At 39.0% G+C, this 23,269-nt stretch overlaps 1 protein-coding gene across 7 annotated transcripts in view; it reads left to right on the top strand.

The window, feature by feature from the left end:
• The window catches only part of LOC134748024 (serine/threonine-protein kinase minibrain), a 174,882-nt gene that overhangs the window by 144,232 nt on the left and 7,381 nt on the right, over positions 1–23,269 (top strand). For 6 of the 7 annotated variants that reach the window (XR_010128378.1, XM_063682734.1, XM_063682737.1 and 3 more), the window contains exons 4-11: positions 15,372–15,560; positions 16,076–16,223; positions 17,853–18,026; positions 18,603–18,715; positions 20,194–20,403; positions 20,731–20,819; positions 21,362–21,491; positions 23,040–23,172. Coding sequence is in view for 6 of the 7 variants with exons in the window: in XM_063682734.1 (XP_063538804.1) it covers positions 15,372–15,560; positions 16,076–16,223; positions 17,853–18,026; positions 18,603–18,715; positions 20,194–20,403; positions 20,731–20,819; positions 21,362–21,491; positions 23,040–23,172 (1,186 nt within the window). In the remaining variant the exon portion in view is untranslated. The remainder of the gene's footprint in view (positions 1–15,371; positions 15,561–16,075; positions 16,224–17,852; positions 18,027–18,602; positions 18,716–20,193; positions 20,404–20,730; positions 20,820–21,361; positions 21,492–23,039; positions 23,173–23,269) is intronic. The other variant, XM_063682735.1, reaches the window with a different exon arrangement.

Genomic DNA, 23,269 nt, shown 5'->3' with positions numbered 1-23,269 from the left:
ACTTTTATAAAACTAAAAGAGCAGGCATATAATTAGCAGGAATGGATTTATATTGTAGGTACCTATTATTCGAGTATATTGCGCTCGCGTGGGATTCAGTCTGTGTCTTTTGCTCTCCATACCTCGGGGGTAGGTTTCCCAAAAATTAACTTTCACAGGGAAGTTCAATCAAAATCGATTCAGAACTAGCTAGTAGTAGTCGTGAGAAGGAACAGTAACACATCGCGGTTATAATGGTAATATAATATATGGATTAAATAAGATTTTTTGTGTGAAATTGACGATAGAGCATATTTCTTTAGCTTCAATGTTTGAAAAGAATATATTAATATTTGCATTTCTCATCTCGTAAGATAGTCTCGATACCTTTGCGCGATGCTCTTAGGTCTTAACTATTCTATCGCGGATTCGCGGCGGGTCAACAATGTTATGTTATTTGTATGACTACTGGGCCCACTAATGACGTGTCTATTGCAAAATATTAGTCACGGAGAAACGTGAGGATAGACAGCATGAAGAACATGTCAACTCTTAGGTGAACTTCACACCAGGTTGTTGCGCCGAAAAAGAAATAAATTATTCTCATCGAAAGGAATGCATCCGCAATCTCTTTTTGTTATTGTGGATTGCGCTGCGCGTTCGGTCCGTTATCGTGGTGTGCGGTACATCGGAGCGGCATCGGCAGCCCAGCACAGTCTGGGCGACGTCGGCGGCGGCATGCCATATCGCCGGAGCCACCGTCCGCAGAGATGACTATGTTCGCTCTCATTCATTAGAGGGGTGGGGAGAAGGGACGCAAGACGTCGCGCGCCGCCCGACGATATCGATTTTGTCCCACCCTCCTCCCGCTCCGCCTCCACCACCCCGCTCTCAGCATCCGACCTCGAGTGCTCTCCTCTCGCGCCTACCGAACACCTCCGACAGAAACTACGCCTTATGGACATGACGCCACAGCTCAAAATTCCGATCCCCGATCGACGCCGAACGTGACGCCGCCGATCCTTAATATACCTTCTGGTCGAAAGTCACTCGGTCGAGATTGCAATGTCGAGGCGACAGTCCACAATGCTGAAAAAATAAGCTTTTTGTTACAATTAAAATGGTAAATCAAACCAATTTTAGTAATTGCGAGGTCAAACTTTAAAGTGCCGGCGCGAGCCGAAGGCGGGCTTTTTAAACGCGTAGGTATGATTTTTAATGGGGCTCTCCTAATAACGTACCTCTGGGAACCTTGGCGGAGGCTTCTGGCTGACGAGTGCACTGATGAGGCGAGTCCCGCGCGCTGTAATCTTACTTTATGGCGCTGACCGTTTCCTCGACAGGTAAACGGGTTGACGCGGTGACACTGATCGTAAACACCACCCGCGAATCGATTATCAATTTATCACTCGATTGTCGATTAACTTTACCTTTACAACAAGTTATTTTTAGTATTTCTTCTCTACCCGCCGGATTGCGCTGAAAATAAAACTACTAATTTATCGTCTGCTATTATAATACCGCTTCCATTCTCGACTTCGGTAAATTTGGATTCATTAATAAAATTAGGTAAAATTATTATCGTAGTTTTCTCAAAAAAGTTTCGAATTAAGGAACAATAATTACATTCATATTTATGTTATTTCCTAAATTGCCTTGTATTATATCTTAAATCGATGCAAGCGATAAAAAAATTAAATAATCATTCATATCTAAAAGTAACAAGGATCAACTTTTACGCTTCAGATGAATCACCATGAACAAATTTTATATGTCTGTAACTTTCCTTGTATCATCAAGGTATCATCAACTAGATGTCAAGATAACTGAATGCTGTGTGCAGTTTATGTCCTTCAGTTTCCTAACAATTCAGAGGAAGTTTGGCACCGACCTTTAACACCTGTACAAAGTGGTTCACTTGAAAAGTGTCTAATGTTCTCTCGTCGTAATCCTCTCGCCGCCCACGCTTTCAAACAAACCGTTAAAAACGCGATAAAGTAAAAAGAACCCACTGATCCTAACTACACACCTAACAAGAGTACGCTGACCCTTCTGATAACAACACTCATTGAGACAGGTCAGGATTAATATTAGGTCAATAATTATTTTTACGACGCCTTGGACTCGACAGTCTTGTCCGCTAAGGCTTTAATAATAGTAAACAATCTTACTTTTCAGTTTTTATAGCGACTTCTAATAGTTTGACTCATCATATAGTAGTTGTTTTTCATACGGTTTCGTTTAGTTATAATAAATAAAAAACACTAATTTCAAGCAAGGTATTGTGTCTTGATTGGGGCATACACGACGCTCCCGCAACGGTTTTAAGCTGGATAATTGACTTGATTAATTAGTGGCACCCGGTCTGAATGTAATTAGCTAATTAGCATTAACGAAAATGTTTCATTCAAACACATTTTTAAGGTTTTTATATACCTACACTTACAAGATTAACATATGATCAGTAAGTACCTTTTGTTTTGCTGGTGAGCTGCACACAGGTTGCTTTTTGCAAGAGTTTATTCGAACAATGATCTAGATCGGGGACCTACCTGTATATTTTTCATACAAATTAACCGGTACTCAATTTCGGTATCACGGTTGATTATATATATTTTTGCACTTAATTTAGCTAATGTGATTAATCATTATCCTTACCTAAATACTATTCTATAATATCAAAGAAAAATTGTGAACGCTATGAGATATTTAGATTTTTAGTTATACCGATAACCGGTCCCTGATCTAGATATCCACTAGATATAAAACAGAAACGATAATCTTTGTAATTACCATGTATGTTGTGAAAATGAATAAAGTGTTTATCTATCTATCTATCTATCTATAACGAGATATTTAAGAAAGTCATGTCAAATTTGACATTTCCGCGATTCCGAATGTTCTCTTGAACGATCTCTTTAAGATTTGCTTAAAATATTACTTAGACATCCAATGGATATCTAATGGATATCCCAAAACGTCACATTAATTGTAGCGTGAAATGACAATTGGTTTCTCGAATCGAACTGCAAAAGATAACTAGTTGAGAACTAAACTATAACGTATCTATAGGTATTAGATCTCGTATTGTTCTCGTATCTAGTAATTATCATGTTGTTCGCTTTGACCGGTTTGTTTATATTATTTGCAAGTTCTATTGACGACGACTTTAGGATGATTATTTGACAAAATGTATCCTAGTGTCCCTAACCAGTCAATAAATCATTTTTGAAAGCTATCGATATACAAAGTGGTGGTGGATATTGATATACCAAAAATTTATTATCTAAATATGACTTACATGTTTATGTTGATAATAACTTATTTTGACAAAAAAACTGTTTGCATTAGGTATAACATGTTAGTTCAACAATTGACAGGTGTAATGACATCTTAGTTGCCAAATACCAGTTCTCCAGAACTCGAAGCATTTCCAGAGTATTTTATCTTAATTGGTTTAGCGGTTTAAGCCTGGGAAGATAACAAGCAGACATACTGCATTAACTAGTATTAGTCTGTATTACAAATAAAACATATTAACATGTCATAGAATGTTAATAATGAAACTCTGATGTCTAAGATAAAAAATAATAATTTGTTGTTAGTAAGAATAACTAAAATCTTTATGCCGTAGGTAACTGTGTGAGGTATGCAGTAATAGTACATGTCGATACAAGTGCGAAAAGTAGGAATTACAACGTTTTACAGTACATATTATTATGGCCCTTAAAAAATTTAAAATAGTGAAGTAATGTGCTAATTATCGCACTAGTGCGGTAAAGTAGCACCATATGTACTGTAAAGAATATTGTATTGTATTGTAGTAATTATGAGTAAGTATCAAATTGATGACATTCATCGGGGTAGTACTTATTCAAATCCCGCTTATAATACCCGCTTATACCTAGATATTTTTTTATTAAATTAATCAATCGGTTTCATGATAAGAGCTCATTCAGTCCCCTCTGTTTGATGTGTTTGGATAATTGTATAAACATCAACAAGCTCGCTGCATTGGTGCAGTGTTAATGAATAATAACAAGAGTATCTTAGCTATTATGGAAATAGCCGTCAAATGCGTCTGCCCGAACCTGCCCCGGCGAGGGGAACGTGCGGTAGGTTATGGCATTGCATTGCATCCGACGATTTGCTGCAAGGGTGGTTTTGCATAAGTATATACCCTGCTTTATGGCACAGCCGTGTGTGTGTTTGTCTACGCTAACCGCGGGTTTTATGAATGCTATCCTGTAATTATGACGTTTGGTACGCGAACCTGTTTATTTCGGATTCAATTGCTACGTTACGCGTTATTTATGTTGGATTGTTGCTTACGTACGGTCATTTTAGTGTGTTTATAAATGTTCAATGAGTTATCTAGCGCGCTGGAGGCGGAAATAAACACGAGATCGATATGGCTCGTCAGGCTGTTATGTATGGACCGGTTGCTTTAACCTGCCGAGCCTGCTATTCTCTTCTAAAGTAACGTTATGCTTACTGATGTGGCGAAGGAAATTTTGGGAAAAATTCAGAAATTTCTCACATTTTTGTATGGGAATTGAAAGTTTCCGAAACATAAAATGGTTTTTTTAATACTATGTCGGTAGCAAACAAGCATACGGTCCGCCTGATGGCAGTCTCCGTAGCCTATGTACGCCAGCAACTCCAGAGGAGTTACTGCACGTTGTCGACCCTAACACTCCGCACCCTCGTTGAGCTCTGATTTACTCGTTGATTTCTTTTATTTCTGTGAAAATTTCAAGAATTTCCGAGAACTTTTCCCACTTTTTGGAAAGTTTCCGCAATTTGCACATCTGTAGTTATGCTTTAGAGGCATAATAAAAATGCGTCAAGAATATTTTTGTAGAACGCTAAAGATCAACATACCGAATTATGTACTACATTTACTACCTATCCTCCTATGATGAGTCATTCACTATAATTGGAATTTATGCATAAGAAAGTGTAGACAATTTGGCTCCCAAACTTTCCACTAGATCACATTATTTCTATGTTTGTTGCCACTTAAAGTTTGAGTAACTTATAGGTATACAAGGGCACTCATGCACAAACAATCTTTCAGATTTTAGCACATGATCTTTTGTTATGATCAGTGTGTTAAGGGAAAACAATTCCGACCTTATTAGTTACGTGGAAAATCCAATTGAGTAAATATTACAATTTTATTACGAAACTTATGCGTTAATATCATGTTAGCAGATGAGTAAGACCGCGGGGCTATTAAACGTTCGGCTAATGCAATTTAAATAGATAGAGTGCATGCGGAATCCGTCAGATGATTAAAAACCCGTGCGTGCCCACTTGACGCAGTGTTAGCTTTTTGCATCGTTGTGCGGTGCGGTGGCAGTAATGAAACGCGCCGGCGTGTGCGTCGGCCTACGTACGAGCCTTGCATTGGGTCGGGTCAGTGAACCCGCCCGCCCACTATCGGGGTAAATATGCCGAATGCACACAGATGCGCGCGCTGCCACCCCCCGACACCACTCCGCTGCATCGCACGCACCCCCATGTCTCTCACACCATCACACGACCCCCGCCGCCCGTTAAAACTCCTAATTGATTGCACAAATTTTCTCGCAATAAATGTCTTTTTACGCCTTTAATGATGTAAACTTGCGCAGTTACGAGAGGTTTAATTGATATCGCGATGCGTCGCGGTGCAGCGGCTACGATAACGCGTCACCGCCTCGCCGCCTTACCGCGGTATCGTCGGCTAGACCGTGGATAATTAATGACAATAGCGGTAGACTCACGTATTTGCCAACGCTGCATACGTGTTTTGTTTGCACTCGATACAATACCGAAACCAACACGTGTATTAAAATTGACCAAAACAGCGATCACTTGAGAAACATACGATAAGGAGATTGTCCATTTCTTGATTAAAACCATAATATACGAGCTGTGCGGAATGTCGAACGCTATCAGATGATGTCATCGTGACGTCATGCTTGTAAACCCAGCTATGTGCAGGGGTTGTGTGGAATGACCCTCTGTCGGGCAAAAACCTTTATTAGATGTCATTGACATAACTGCACTCCTACAAGATACAATACTAATTAACTTAAACTTTTTTTTCAACCTTTGCCTCGTCCCAACTTTCTTTTTTGACTGCATCTGTTCATGTTTGTTTTATTGGGTTCTGTTTTTCTTTCTGCATTCTAATCAACCCTTGCAGTCCGCTTAGTTAGACCAACAATATCGTTTCAGAGGAAGGATTGCGTTTGCCGTTTTTTTAATTATTTTTTTATAACAATGCAAAAATAGACTGCTAATTAATCCGTTCTGTTAAAAGTGGCAAGTTTAAAATTTAATGCCCATCTAGATTGACGTAACAGTTAATATCACAATGAATTTTCATAGAAAATTTAAAAAAAAGTAAATAAAGAGCAGCTTATCGGATTTGATTTTTATTGTGAATTTTGTTTTATTTGCAAGGCATGGTCCTGGTCGTAAATCTAAGCAAAGATCCATGGAAAATAAACATGTATAAACGAAACATACATTATTTAAATTCGGCCCAGCCAATGCCGCCTATAATGGTTTCACGTCGCACAAAAATAATTATTGCCGCGGCATAAACTAAAGGCCAATCCCAGGAGGTAATGAGACAGACTGCTAGATGTGCTAGAAAGATTGCAGTTACGTGTAAGCAACCTCGTTTATGACTGGCTAGACAAACCCAATCTAAATAAACTTACCACATAAGACTAACTCTAGCGCACAATATTCTCATGAATATTTGAAATTCTTTTCAAATCCAAAATCAGTGTTTCATAGAGGTTAAAAAACGAATACAAACAACATCCAATCAGACGAATTGAGAATATAAATAGCCGTCTAAAGGTCATTCAACCAATAGCGTGCCTTGCTAATGTCGTTGTCTTCTGTGTATTAGCCGTGATTGAGATAGCAATTTACTGTGTCACAGGTACCCGGATTGTGTGCTGGGACTGCTGGGTTACGCCTCTTGTTTTAATTTAACCAACGAACCACAAAGACAGTTTATTTTTACAAACTTTATTACGGATCTATCAAAAGATGCTTGATTCCGTAAAACGATCGTTGGTTAGACAGTTTATTTAAAACTTAAGAACCTAACAGGTACGAATTTTTCAACACTTTTATTATAATTTCACATGTATGTAATAGTAGGTCGATTTTAACCTACTTCTAGTACTGATATGGAGAACAATACAAATTTGGTACCATCGAGCTAATCTGATGATGGAACCTTTTGGTGGCTTCTAGTAAACCTCTCGAGATTGAGCTCATATGATTCGTTTTGACATCAGTCCTTTAGGGGCGTAAATGTGTTTTTTTTTATATATTTGGCATGAAACTTTTGTACTGGACTTCCTATTTCATTTTATATTGTTAGTAAAAAACTAGTGCGAGTCGAACTCGCCTACCGAGGGTTCCGTACTTTTTAGTATTTGTTGTTATAGCGGTAACAGAAATGCATTATCTGTGAAAATTTCAACTGTCTAACTATCACGGTTCATGAGATACAGCCTGATGACAGACAGACGGACAGCGCAGTCTTAGTATATAATAGGGTCCCGTGTTTTGTACCCTTTGGGTACGGAACCCTAAAAATGTAATATTATACCCAAATACAGCTTTCCTTTAGCATATAAAATAAAACCCATCAAAAACATTACATGTAAAAAGATGCAAGTCTCGCAACGCAGTTCTTCTACTACAAAAAAGTTTTCAGATGTAATGTGAAACCAAGTCGGTTATTTTAGTCAGTGCCAGGGGGTGTTAAAACCGTAACAATATTAGATACCTTATTTTTTTTTAATACATATAATGACTTGGCATGCCCATACCAAACTCATACTATGTATACACATATCATAATAGTTATACACATCTTCATTCATACTCACAGTCATCGTACAACGTAGTGTACGTCTATACTTAACCTACTAATTGTACGAACTGCAAACTTAACTTTGTTATCGCATATTATTTATATAGGTTTACAAACTTACTTGTGCAGTTATTAAATCTTTAAAACGTGACTGATATTGCAGTATTTTTAAGTTTTTATTGGCTTAATAGGCTAAAAACTAATTACGTTTCAAATTTGGAGCTTGTGGGTCTCATAGAAGTACCTTAGAATTATGATGATCGTGAGTGTGTCAGTGACAAAACTACGGAACTTTGACATGCAATAACTCTTAAACATCATGTTCAAATTACATGTTATTGAGAATATATCTAAATCGTGTTATGCTCTATACGTCACTGAAAATTTAGGGCTCTAGCTTTAGCTATCACAAAATTACAGTACGTTGAAAATGGCCTGAGTGGCTTCGAGAAAAGGATGCGTCTTTGTTTTGCTCGACTTGGCGGCGGCACTGCCGTGCCTCCAGATAATAATAAAAAGTTAGTAGTATAGTATCCCGTAGTAGGTACCAAGACTTTTACTCTGTACCTAAGTCCTAACTTTATAAGCTCTAACTGCATATAAAGCCAACATCTTGGTCAAACAGTACAGCTTGGCCGTTTCGTTGTAGTCACATAAACACTCCCTCGGTGGACTTGTACCTACAAACAAAGTAGTAAAACAGGTCTTTCAAATTCTGAAAGTGTCATTACGGTTTACGGTATTGTCCATTTGACAGCAACGAAACGGCCAAGCCGTACTGTTTGACCAAGATGTTGGCTTTACACAGTTAGAGCTTATAAAGTTAGAACTTAAAGAGTAAAAGTCTTGGTACCTACTACGGGATCTGATAACTTTTAATGTAAAAGCTTTATACGCCTAGTCTTGGCAACCCTTTACATGAAATATTTTTGGTGGGTCAATAGTTACATTAGCTACCTACTTAAATATCGGTCACTTAATTTTCGTAGGTACTTTGCGAGTCTGACGTTATAGGATGATATTAGTTTGCATGGATTGGCCACATTATTTATTTGTTATCTGTTATTTTATTTAGTATCTGGAATAGGTATAGAAATAGATTTCACACATTAAGGGCGAGGTTATAATACCTTACCCCTGCTTACAGTTTTGTTTTGTAGCTGACTTGGACAGTCTTACCTAATAATAAAAGTAGAGAACAATACACCCTTAACGTAACGATTATTTTGTCCTCAGCCAATCTATTAGGCGTCCTACAATGTTAGGATGCCTTCTGTTCGGCCGCGTATGTTCGATCTAAAATTTTAGAGTCGCGGTCCTAAACATTCTCAATGAAATAACGAGCTTAATATCGCTTCCAACGCCGTAAATCCTTGATGGAAGCTATTCCGCCCACGCGGAGGACTCGTCGACGATGACGCATCAGTAGGCATACTTCATTCATAATAAAAATAAATATAAACCTCATTTCATTTGCAAGCAATCGAACTGAGAAAACAGGTAACGATTCTTACTTTACCTGCCCCTATTAAAGCATACAAGTTGCAAGAAAAGTTTCTAAAGACCTACTTAGATGGCATATTTTTAATGAAAATTTTACAAGATCTATCTAACTAATTGTTGCTATAGCTTTTAAAATTTAGTGACGTAATTTGTATACGATATGGAAGATATATTGGCTTTATATTGATCGATACATTAATTAGTGTGACAATACTTATTTCATTTTTGTTTGTTTAGCTTTTCTTGTTCTTTACCCTTCCGGGTAAACCTCATTATAAAGTAATAAATATAGATGAAGAACCAATCCGGATTAAGCCAATGAAGTTAATTCTTCAGTTAGGAAGGTGCCCTTTACGATCATAAACTTGTTAAAAATGCTAAATCCAACGAGTGTTTGTTATAAAGTTATGTGTAGGCAGCGGATAAAGCGTAGGAAGTTATCTATTTGTTGGCTCCGTCTTGTATAAGAGGCGATTTGCAATTATCTGGGAACAGGCCCCAACGCCCACGCGTTTCTATCTGAAACTAGTTCACAGAGCGTGCCGTTCACATGTTTTATTTCAGTCTCTACCTATTTGTTTACAAAGAATAACTCCTAGTGACACGGGTCGTTTGTCAAATGTACCATATTTTATTCAGGCACTTAAATCTTTAAAATTATATCTGATATCTCTCAGCAGCACATTCTTGCAAACGTAGTAGTTTATTTATATAAACTTGAATTTACGTGACTTTCAGCATCTTTTGTAAAGCTCGCGTCATAAAAACTGCATGAGCTTCGCATTGTGAGCACAATGAGTGCACGGGGTCCCTTTGTGTGAAATAATTATTGAAAGTCATAATGTAATGATTGTCATATAATCATTAGTCATAATTCTGAAGCCGTTAACTTTTCAGGGTTTTCCTCAGGTAATCCTATAGATAGGTTAGGTTAGGTTTGTTATATGGCAATCCTGAAAAGTTACGCGTTTCGGAGAAAAACCAAATTATGACTAACGAAAATGTGGACAAACAATACATTATGACTTAAAACTATATGGGAAACAATAGAGACCCTGAGTGCACAATATGTCACTTGGAGTTGTACGCTTATGCGTTGAGATGAGACGTTGTTAGTGCATTCGATTTGAGCTCGGCCGGAGCGATCGCAACACAAGTTGGCGCCGCGAGTTGCGCTCCGAGTTCCCATCTCCGAGCTCCGGCTTCGTTCATTAGATAGTTAACTGTACGGAAATAGTGGATCACGCCCCGCTATCAGGTGTGCAGCAAACAAAACGCTGAATAGAGGCCGGGTTAAACATGCACGACGGGTGTACGGGTATAATTAAAGTTTAGGAGACGCTCACGTCGCCCGTTAACCTCGTTATCGGGCGCTGGAAGTGGGTGAGACGCGAAGGGAAGGGGAACAGGCTCGGGGTAGGGGGAAAACGGGGAAAATCAATGACAGCCGCCGCGCGCCGTCTCTCCCCGGCCCGACGCGCTCATCTCGCGGCCACGTGCCGCGGTCACTGGCCTGACTCACCAATCGCGACCGCGATGATTTGTCTCCTAATCTGGCCACGATTCCCAAATATGATAAATGATCCCTCCGCACCCCGCTTACATCTCGCCAAACATCCCACCCCACACTTCGGTAACGCTGAAATTGTATCTCTTTCGAAAGTGTTTCTCTTGAAACTTAACACGCCGCTACCGAACGTCAAAGATGCCAACGAAGTCCCTATACTTTTCACATCGTTACATGAATAAAATGTCTGTCGCGTCGCGTGGCATGTCTGCGCGAGTGGGTTAACACCGGCAACAGACGCGTCAGCCGGAGCGGTGAGGTGTGCAGCTATGTAGCGAAGCCTCGCCGTTGCCGGCCGCCCGCCTGTAAAATTTACTGTAGGGAATATGTAGGTCGCAGTCAGAAATTTGGGTTATCGTTTGGCCGCGTCGATATGCGACACTTCCGCACCGCCACACCGTGAATGATATGCAATTGCCAATGAATTATTGCCATGTTGCGTACTGGCCAATTGTGAATGCCAGATAGTATAGGTCATATTACGCGAAGGCACGTCAATGTTCATGTGACGTAACAAACTATAAAGTGTGGTTATAAGCAAAAGCTTTTTCTCCAATATGCTCGGAAACGTTCACCTTATTGTAGCAAAAATAGTACGGGAAGTTCTTCTTTATGGTCAAATTCAAACCATTATTGTCCTATTTTAGCGGTCGGGAAGATATTACTGTATTGTTATTTACTTTTTTTTTAATATGTATCCACTAAGATAAATGCTAACAGCCAATTATTATAGCCGCAGGCCGTGTCTACACGACCCGGTCACTCGGTCAGCTATCATTTCAATCTATAGGATAGATTGAGATACTAAGATAATCGACCTTACATGTCTCGTTCTTACAAGACTGTCGTGTATGATCGTGCGAATTCTGCGTAATAAAATCAAAGACTATATAGTCTTTTATAATTTTTTAAGGATCTCATGCGTGCAAATACAGTTTATATTTCACAATAATATTGAATGAACGAATATTGAATGGTACTGAATGGCAGAATAAGTGCCTTTAACTTTTATAAAATAATTAAAGAGGGAAATAGTTTTTGATGTGAAGGTTCGGTTTGAGTGATGCTTAAATAATGATTATTTTACCTTATTTCCTCGCATGTTTGGAGAAAAGCACTATATATGCCTCTGCAGGAATAGCCGAATAGGAATTCTTGGATTAGTCTTCTTAATATCGAAACTAATCCACAGATTGCCCTTTCCCGCGGCCTCGGCAATAATGTACTATTAAATTAAAACGGTAAAAAAATATGTCATATGCAATGGTTTTGTCATTTTAACTTACCTAATTGTTTAAATTATTAAACCTATAAGGGTCAAATCAGTAACACCGTATAAATTTGTTTATATTTTAAACAATCTGTAGCAATGAACTTCATAGACCTAAATTCGTGCGGTGCGAGCGTAGGATCATTATATAAGCATATCGCGACGCGTCTTCGATCAATGTCAAACGCGTATTTGGGTCAACGTCCGTCAGCCGAATTCCCGCTCTCGGCTACTCCGTCATTTCCATATTATTATGACTTTTTTGTAATCTATTATATTGTAGAGTGACAGGACAAACGTTTCTAGCATAAATGTCTATTCCAAATATTAACGTGCTTAATAGGTATACTCGTAATTATTAGGTATTCTTTAAAACTATTCTGAAATTCATTTTCATTTTATTTTATGTAACATTATATAATCGTTGAGTAACATTCCCTAGTGCGCAAAACTTTCAAGCTGATAAACAAGACCAAGTGCGGGTAGTTCGAAATACTCTCGCGGCTAGAAGATGTTGATGTAAACTTTGGCCAGTCTTCTCCGAGACCACGGGGACAACGCAGTCCTCGAGACGTCGGCGGTAAATCTTAAAACTTAAATACGCGATTAAGTCCCGTTTTACAATTTAATTGTATTTGACATGTAAAACTATGTTTTATAAAGGAATAAATGAATGAATGAATGAATGAATAATGTGTAGGAATCGTGAAAGTTTAAATCAGTGTATAATAGTTATTTACGATACAAGTGCGGAAAAGAGGAAATTCGAAACAAGTGGCGATAAATTAAAACACGACCGTAGGAGTGTTTTAAATCGACACGAGTTGCGAATTACCTATTCGCACGTGTATCGTACAACGTTTTACAGTACATATGGCCTTTAAACTTTCGACATATGCACGAAAAGTTCTCTATTACGCACTAGTGCGAGAAAGTAGCACCATATGTACTAGACTTATATTGACCGGGATATAGACCGTGATTACCTTTTGTATTATTTGTGAGCTCCCGATATTGTTTGTGTAAAAAACCAGTGATATCCGAATCAAACACGCGTAGTGACACCGTGAGTGTAGTGTGTTTGGACAGACCAACGAGTGTGAACGCAACCGGACCAACAAGTGTGAATGCGACCGTTGGTAACGTTGAAAGTGAACGCAGCCGACGCGCAAGAATGAGGGTAGACAGAGCGCTGTCTACACAACTTTGACACCCACCCGCTATCTTCAGTCACCCGTGAACATGATGCATGTAACTGCGTCGAAATATCGGGAGCTCACAAATAATACAAAAGGTAATCACGGTCTATATCCCGGTCAATATAAGTCTAGTGAAACTAACCGTGAATCATTCAAAACTCTAACCATATGTACTGTAAAGTGTATTATATAATCATAGCAGTTCAATGATATACGTTTGATGAAACTAAATTAAGTTCATGTAAATAGGAAATGGAACTTAATTACCTACTTAACTTAAAGAGTCATCTAATAATGATGCATCAAGTGTGGCTCTTGACGTTCCAATCAGTTTCTTTTCCGACCGATTAGCCTCTAAGGACCCTATATGAAACACAGAACAAGTAACGCCACGGTCAAGTTTCCTACTCTTTATTTCTTGCCTGACGTGAAATAATTTATTTTTTCAGCACAACAGCTGCTTGATTGTTTGTTCAAAAACGGATTGTTTTCTCTTGATTGTTCAAAAACTGATGAGAAAGTTGCATTTTATCCACGTGTGGGGCAAAGTAATCAAATGCAAATTTTGAGTTGTTTCCTTATGTTGGCTGGTAGAATTGACTTTTGAATGATAAATATTTAATAACAATTTGCTTTGATTTTGTTTGATATTTTTCAGTTTGTATTTTCCTTGTGTTTGTGTTTCTCTCGGTGGCAAAATTTGTTTAACCCTCGTGCCTTGAAACCCTCGCAACGCTCAAGATTCCTATTTTGGAATCTCGCTTTCTCGGGTATCAATATTAGCACGAGAGGTTAACAACAACTTTGCCCCCTTGTAAAACAAATAACTATTAAATACAGTCGAAAATCCCTATTGCTGGATATGACCATAAAATGTCAAAATAAGGTAATTCCGTAAAAGAGGTGTTTCATGTAAAAGTAGGTGTTTCAGTAAATAGGTTTGCGGTGCAGCCGACGGGTTCTTTTTCGACATTTTCCTTTTGTCACTTATCTTTCTTAAAAGCTCGGACATTTCCGAACCTACTCGGATTGTGAGCCAACAATGGCTTCTTCGTTTGTGATCGTTCCGTAGATGATATCTAGAAGTTTACTCGAGGCCGGTACATAATTAGCTCTACTAATTACACAGTAGGTTCTATACGCCTTCCGAGTGATGACATGTTACAAGAACTGAAAACCTTGCTTCCATTCGTAATAGGCATAGGTAGATTGTCTTGTACGAATTCTCCAGACAATTACTAAATTTGACCTTTCCTTTGGGCAAACCGCATACTTATTCCTTGGTTTGCTTTTTCTGCAACAACTCCAAAAAGGTAAAAGGTAAATTTGTGTCAATAGGCAAGTCGATTGGAATCATAGATAAATATAAGTAAGGAAAGAGTGGTAATTCCATACATCAGTTTTCTTACCAAAACGCAAGTTATTTCGTAGTCGACATCTAGCGACAAGTAGCGGAAATTATCAGTAGGTACTGCTAGTTGACAATAGATGTCACAAGTGTCGTCGCTACTGATGAAAAATGTACTGCTAAAACAGTTTACAACTAATATTACAAACAGAAGGAGTGAAAATAGAGTTCCGGCTAATTCGGCTATAATATTAGCTGAAAATTGTTGAGCATTAGACGTTTCGGTCGTTGCGACATCTATTGTCAACTAGCAGAACTGATAATTTCCGATACTTGACGCTAGATGTCGAGTACGAAATAACTCGCGTTTTGGTAAGAAAACTGATGTATGGAGTTACCACTATTTCCTTACTTATATTTCTCTATGATTGGAATCAAGTTCCATAGTAGCCTATTTTATGCACAGTCGATACATTATAAACGAGACTATTTATCCTATCTCGCTAAACTAGGACAATTTGACTGGACACTTACAAACAATCTTCTACTACCTACTCAACACTATTTAGTACATTATATTCATACCCATTATTTCTCGTTGCCATCAGGTATACTACGCGAAAAAGAAGCGGAGAGCGCAACAGTACCTGGGCGAGGACGGCTCGCACAAGAAGGAGCGGAAGTTGTACAACGACGGGTACGACGATGACAACCACGACTACATCATAAAACAGGGCGAGAAGTTCCTCGACCGGTATGAGATCTCCTCACCCATAGGGAAGGGATCTTTTGGACAGGTGAGTCCTATTCAACTTAATGTAATCTTTCTCAAAAAAAGCGCATTCAAGTTCTGATTAGTGTAAGGCCTGAGTGGACGCTCGAAGCGGAGCGTTCGGCGGGGCGTCCAGCGTGGCGTCGGGCTCACAAGTGATTTGAGCAGCGTGCACTAAGGCCGCTCTTATACGTTTGCATTTGTTTAACATGTACGCCGCACGCCCGCCACGCTGCACGCTCAACTCGAGTGTCCACTCAGGCCTTACACTTACACACATACATCGCCATGCAAGATGACATTACATACATATATGGCTCGCAGAAAGAACGCGACTGCGTCAGCAGCCATAAAATCCAAACTTCTGGCCCACCTGAACTTATCTAAGGTACACTGTGGTCATAAGAATAGGAGACTAATCTGCTAGGATTTGTGTATGTAAACTCGGATTCAATCCAAAGGAGTTTGTGAAAGAAAAGTTTGCAACAGCTGTGATAATGATACATTTATCTACATCAAACATTTATTTTTCTGTTTCAGGTTGTGAAAGCGTATGATCACGAGGAGCAGTGTCAAGTAGCGATTAAAATAATTAAGAATAAGAAACCCTTCCTAAATCAGGCACAAATAGAAGTCAAGTTACTAGAAATGATGAACAGAGCAGATGCTGAAAATAAGTATTATATAGGTGAGTTATTAAAATATTTCCCCTTTTTGTATTGATATGATATGACATAAAACTTACTATACTCTACTACTACTAGTTTTCCCTCTGACTTGTGTTTGGGTGCGCCAATTCTTCAGCTGCCACGATTCAACAGCTGAAATTTGTTAATCAATTCAAGTTTTAGTAGGTATAAGAATTTGACAAGCTCACTTTCATCTACTGTGTTCTAACTTCCCACCCCCTCAATAAAAACAACGAAGCTTTTTGTATATGAGCTAAAATCTAAGAAGTAGTAGGTACTCAATGTCTCAAGAACATTGTTTTAGTTAATAACGTTAAAGCTTAGCTTCGCTACTCGCTACAGACGTTTATTGTAAGCTGATTGTAAATGGTTCTTGCTCTTTAGAGGTGCATTCACACATGATAAGGCAATAAAATACGCCCGCCCTGCAAAGTGATTAAATGGCGGGACTGTGATTTATTTTGTAGCACTGTAACAGGCCATCAAGAATTTAAGTCGCACATGAAATAATACTAATAATAACTTCTTTTCTAATCTAGCTTTGTGAACTGTAAGAAACAAAGTTGCTACACAACGGCACAATATGTTTGTGTTAATGAAGGATTTTTAAATACTACGGAAATTCAGATGTAAAAACGGAGATGTAAACTTATTATTGAAACCGGCTCTAACTACGATGATACTATTCTATAAATAAATATATTTTTTGACGTTTTTCGTTATTTGAAATGCAGTCCTTGTGTGATACAATTATATTATTATATATACTTAGAAATGTCAAGTTATAGAGAAGGTTGTCAGGAACATAAGCGCTTAAACACGTACCTGGACATAATTCTCTGTGCTGCCAAGTAGTGCACGCCAGTTCATAAAACATTTTGTTGTCTCAAAAGCTCACGTTTATTGTTTAATATCAATACACATTTAATAATCATATTGGCCATGCGCTAACGGATGTACTCAGGGTTAATCAACTTTTCAAAATTCGCTGTGAAAGACGAACGGGCAGTTTGTAGCAAGTTAAATGCAGAGTTGTGACTTCGAATACCACGTAGACTAGAGTTGATCACAGTTAATTTTAATGTCATGTTTAGTTTCATCGCTAACTACTAATAAAGTATATACATACATACATACATCACACCACACTACACTACCACACACTACTACACACACCACACTACTACACACACACACACACACACTACATACTACATACTACTACTGCATACTATTTACCACAATTGATGACGCAGGTAAACTAACACCTCATCATCATCTTCTACGCGTTGTCGCGGCATTTTGCCACGGCTCAAACGAGCCTGGGGTCAGCTTGGCAACTAATCCCAGGAATTGACGTGGGGACTAGTGCTTATGAAAGCGACTGCCATCTGACCTTCCAAGCCAGAGGGGAAACTAGGCCTTATGGGGATTAGTCCGGTCTCCTCACGATGTTTTCCTTCACCGAAAGCGACTGGTATTTCGTACATAAGAAGTTTCGAAAAACTCATTGGTACGAGCCGGTGCTTGAACCCGCAACCTCCGGATTGCAAGTCGCACGCTCATACAGCTACGCCACCAGCGCTTTCCTTTAGGTAAACTAACACCTATGTTATTATAATTTCCAGTAAAACTGAAACGTCACTTCATGTGGCGGAACCACCTGTGCCTAGTATTCGAGCTACTCTCGTACAACCTCTACGACCTGCTGCGGAATACCAACTTTCGCGGCGTCTCGCTCAACCTCACGCGGAAATTCGCGCAACAGCTGTGCACAGCGCTACTCTTCCTTAGTCAACCTGGTGAGTCAGCTCAATAATTTAATTTATGATGCAATGCGGTAAAAACTCGGAAATGGGATAAATCAAACAATCACGAATTTCTACTCGACAAGGCACTTTAAAGCGTCTTGGCAGGTGTTGCCAGAGATTCAAGTGTAGCACAAAATATTGGTTTTCGTATTTATAGCATTTTCTTATTTGCCCTAACGTACATAGGAAGAATAATATATTACCTAGTAAACGGAGCTATGATTCATACCCCTGTTTCACATTGTGACATACACCGCTTAGGCTGATGAAAATATCAAAAACCGGCAAGTTGGCAACCTGCGACTGAAAGGTCAATTTGTGTGGTAGAAATTTTGTCGTTGTTGGCAAGATATGCAAAAAGGTTGGACTCCAGCTTGAAGAGAAGTCAATCCTTGTCTCAAATCTCCATTGATTGTGTTCATACAGATAAATGCTTATAAAAACCTTTATCTAACAAGGCTATAGAGGCCACTTATTGTGACTATTAACTTTAAGTCCTTTACTTCGACTTTAAGTTACAAAATACATTTAAGTAAGTTTCTAATTAAAGCTTGTTTTTATTTTCAGAACTAAACATAATTCACTGTGATCTTAAGCCCGAAAATATACTATTATGCAACCCTAAAAGGTCAGCCATTAAGATAGTAGACTTCGGAAGTTCGTGTCAACTAGGCCAAAGGGTGAGTACATTAACAGATTAGTGATAACTTAATTGTGATTTATAGAAAGAGTAGCATTTCAACCTGAACCCAGAGTACAAAATGAAAATCTGGAATGCAATCTATTTCAGTTCCCGAAAATTAAAGCCGAAATCGACTTTAACCTCCATTGAACACTTCTATTCACGCTCGCATATGTCATGCAGCCTACACTGACTTTTAAGTCTTATGGGCCTTATGGCCTTAAAGTAAAGCTTAATATGCAATATCGCTCATCGACCACATTTCTAATAACTAGTCCCGATTTATAGACTGTTCCTAGTTAATTCTAATTGCAAAGATAAATCACACACGGGCCGTGTGATTCGGTACTTGTACTCTGAGGTTATCGCATACTGCGTCTCGACTACGTTAATGTTTCTTGCACTGCGAAAGAGGTTATTCACTAACGTGTGACGCAATATATTAATGCATTTAGTAGGGCTATTAATGTGTTGTTTTGATTCGACGCGTGACTTGTAAATGCGAACTGAGAACTGGATCTATACAGTTTTTCAAGAAATAATAAAATTATCCAACATTAGCATAGACATGCGCAATATGTTATGATATATAATAAAGCTTTTGGTTATTGTATCGACTTGATATGTGTCGATGCCTATCAAAATTGCTCATTTCAATGCAATATGGACGAAATGTGTAGAAATTATTAAAGATTTGGAATCGAAAGAGTTTTCTCATGACGAAGATATTAATGAAATGAGTAGTGATCGCAGCCTTACGTTTTTATAAGTAGCCTAAAAATTAATTTATAAACATTTGACCAGAAGTGTGTAACTGTATATGTTACGGGCAACTTGATAAGTCCGGTCACTATGAATAATGACCGGTCTGTATGCATAATGCCCTCATCAAGTGTATGTAATTAAAACTGCAAGTGAATCACTTTGACCGGTCAGTATGAATAATGACCCTACCTTAGGCAATGTAATAAAACAGATGAGCTGTAGTGTAGGTTTAGTTTAGGTAAGAACTGCAACCCCGCACAGAAAGGAACTACTTACAGAAAAGTGGATTTAGGTTATTTTAGAATTGCAAACAGAAATGAATTCTTGAATTTATCATCTGTGGTGTCGTTTGACCCTGGAATGACCCTTAGGTTAGAATTGCAACTCCCCACATAAATAAACTGCTTCCACCAAAGCGCGACCGTATTTATCACATTGCCCGGCTAGAAGTAGGGAAGTATTCATACTGACCGGTCCAAGTTAAAAATTCAAGCTATCTCAAACCTTGATTTATTGAATGGACCACGGGCCGTCGGGTATCATTAATATGGACGTTCCAAAGTAATACATTTATCCATTTTTCCCGACGCTCTTGGGCATTATTCATAATGACCGGTCTCTATTTATACTGCCCGGTTAATCAAGTTGCCCGTAACATATACACGTGAAAAATCGTATTCTTTACTTTAATATAAATTCGTAACATTCCAGATATACCAATACATCCAGTCAAGGTTCTACCGATCACCGGAGGTCCTACTGGGCATACCTTACGACCTTGCGATAGACATGTGGTCGCTGGGTTGCATACTGGTGGAGATGCATACGGGCGAACCATTGTTCAGCGGAGCCAACGAGATTGACCAGATGAACAAGATCGTTGAGGTGCTAGGCATGCCGCCGGATCACTTATTAGATCAGGTAAGTTAGAGCAATACATTCAGTCAAAATATTTAGATCAGTACGGTTTTTATTACTCACTATTATTTTTAGTCGATTTTGGCGACATGTTTCGGATTCTTTGGGAATCCTTCCTCAGGCACGAGTGTCCGCGGCGGTTGTACGTCGTGCACTCCGGACCGTACTGATCTAAATATTTTGAAATATGTCTCACGATAGTTTAAGTTCGATTACATTCAGTCAATATTCTATTTATCACCGGAGATCTTGCTGGGCATAATTTATGACATGGCGCCTATAATTATACGGCCATTATTTAACATAACATTATTCATAATATTTTTTCAGGCTCATAAAACCAGAAAATTCTTCGACAAACTACCAGCGTCAGAAGGTGGCGGTTATGTTTTGAAGAAAGTCAACGGGAAAGATGGGAGGTATGTTTTAATCCCGACTTCTGTGACAAATAATATATCTAGAATCAATCAATCGTTTATTTGCAGATAAAACATAATACAATGCATATAATATATATAAATATGATATAATCTTTAGGACTATAATAAATTGAAGAAAGTAAATACATTGCCGTTTATGAAACTTCAGATAATTATTGTTAGAAGTCACAATAAACCACCTTACTATTGGACACTTTTACATTGGCAACACAATCTCACACAGATCAACCAATAGTGTAAATTAAAGTTGTGATCTATTGTATCATTGTAGCCCGTTTGGGGCACTAATCTGCATCAAATGTTAATCGTCAAAGCTACGAGTACTATCATTTAGAGTCGGTCGCACCAGACCGTCCGTCACCGCTAAAACGTTCGCTAAGTTTCATAGTTCTGTGCCGATCGGCGTTGATCAGTCCGTCAGTAATTGAACTATTGCGGTACCAATACCTCAATATGAACTTACACGATTTTTCGTAAACCGGTAGGTGGCACTAGCAGGATGAGTAGAATAAGGTGTGCAGTGGTTTCAGGAAGTACCGCGCGGCGGGCACGCGGCGGCTGCACGACATCCTCGGCGTCGAGGGCGGCGGGCCCGCGGCGAGGCGGCGCGGCGAGCCCGGACACTCCGTCTCAGACTATCTTAAGTTTAAGGTAACACCTACACTTCTTACCTATTATAATTAATAATAGCCTTATCTAATACATAATAAAAGGAAATAGCATACCTATTATATCAAAGGTAATTAAGGCCCCTGTCGGGTAAAGGCCTCCTCCAACAGTTTCCACTGTATCCAGTCTTCTCCGGCACATTTATAACACGTATCGTTAAGCCAACATCTTTAGGGCGTCCTTGGCCTCTCTTAGCCCTTGGTCCTGGCCACGTAGTAGCAAGTTGTGTCCACTTTTCATCTGTCATTCTTGCCACGTGACCAACCCACTTCCACTTCAGGCTTTTCATATGCTGAAGAGCATCAATGACGTTGGTTTTTTTTGCGTATGTCTTGGGATCGTTGTCTGTCCTTCAGCCTAATGTTCAGGATACTCCTCTCCATTGCACGCTGGGCCTTCTGTATTTTGTCCTTTGTATTGAAGTTGTATATCCAAGTTTGACATTATCAAGGAGGATATATTATTATAAAGCGGTATTGTCATAGTAAATTTTGTAACCACAGTAAATTCACTGCCATCTATCGACACACTAAAACTAAAAATAAAGATTTATAAAAATACGATAAAATGTATTTAAATATGGATAAATGATTTTTTTTATTTGCATTAATTATTTTTATGATTTTGACCCATGTTCTTTCACTGATATGCGTTAAAATTGTTAAATAACAATCGAAACGGTCAACGCCCTCTATACGAGAGTAGGCCAACGGTAGTGGCGCCATCTGATCGAGAATCAAATTTTCGTGATGATTGAGGATGAAGATTGTAGGCGACAGCGGGTCTCCCTGTTTCACACCTCTACATATTTTTATCACTGCTTACACTTTTGCTATATGTGTCCATCAGGATGTTTATATAAGTTTTCGGGATGTTTTGGGTCTCTAGTGCTTGCTTTCGTGGGATAGAGAATCAAAAGCTTTAGCATAGTCAATAAATGCTAAGTGCTTATTTAAGTCTGTCTATCTGTCTTATTATTTCTGACTCTTCGAAACCTTTGACGGATACTGCCTTAGGTGATGTAGAGTATCTCCGCGGGATGACAATCGCACGTCGACAAACGCTAAACGAAAAGAAAAAAATATATCGGCGACGGATGCTACGAAAAGTCACCTGACTATTTCCATACGTAATTTAAGCTTCGATTGACGTTTCTATCGCCCCCCTGGGGGGCCCCAGATCTTTGGTTCGTTTTCAAGAGCGGTCTCTATTCGAATGAAACGTTTTGGTTTTACTTCGAGTTCGCATAATCGAGACGGACAAAACGCGGTTTGTTTTTTTATAGCTCTGACTGCTGTCCACGAGTTGCCAGCGTTATAGCGCACTCTGTTGCCACTTTGTATGAAATTAACATTGAAAGATGTGAATATGTCATATTATAATTATTCATAATCAAAGGGTGAACAATAAGAGGCTTGATCCACGTGGTTTACATTCGCAGTGAATTGTTAGAAAATGATTGATTTTATAGTCTGCCGTTAGTTGAACGAAATTATTGTCACAATGTAATATTTAATAAAATATTTCCAGGACCTAATTCTCCGTATGCTAGAGTACGACCCCAAGCAGCGAGTGACGCCGTACTACGCGCTGCAACACAACTTCTTCAAGCGCACCGCGGACGAGGCCACCAACACGCAGCAGGCGCAGCACCACCAGCACGGTCAGTCTCTACTCTCTACAGCTGCCCGCCGTGGCCTGAGTGAAAGCCGCTACTGGACGATACTTTTTGCTTTCGCGCAAACTACACAGAGCCGGCC

Source organism: Cydia strobilella, chromosome 15 (genome assembly GCF_947568885.1).
Source record: "Cydia strobilella chromosome 15, ilCydStro3.1, whole genome shotgun sequence".
Lineage (NCBI taxonomy): Eukaryota > Metazoa > Arthropoda > Insecta > Lepidoptera > Tortricidae > Cydia > Cydia strobilella.
Note: the sequence above shows the minus strand (reverse complement) of the source record. Positions and strands in the feature narration are given on the sequence as shown.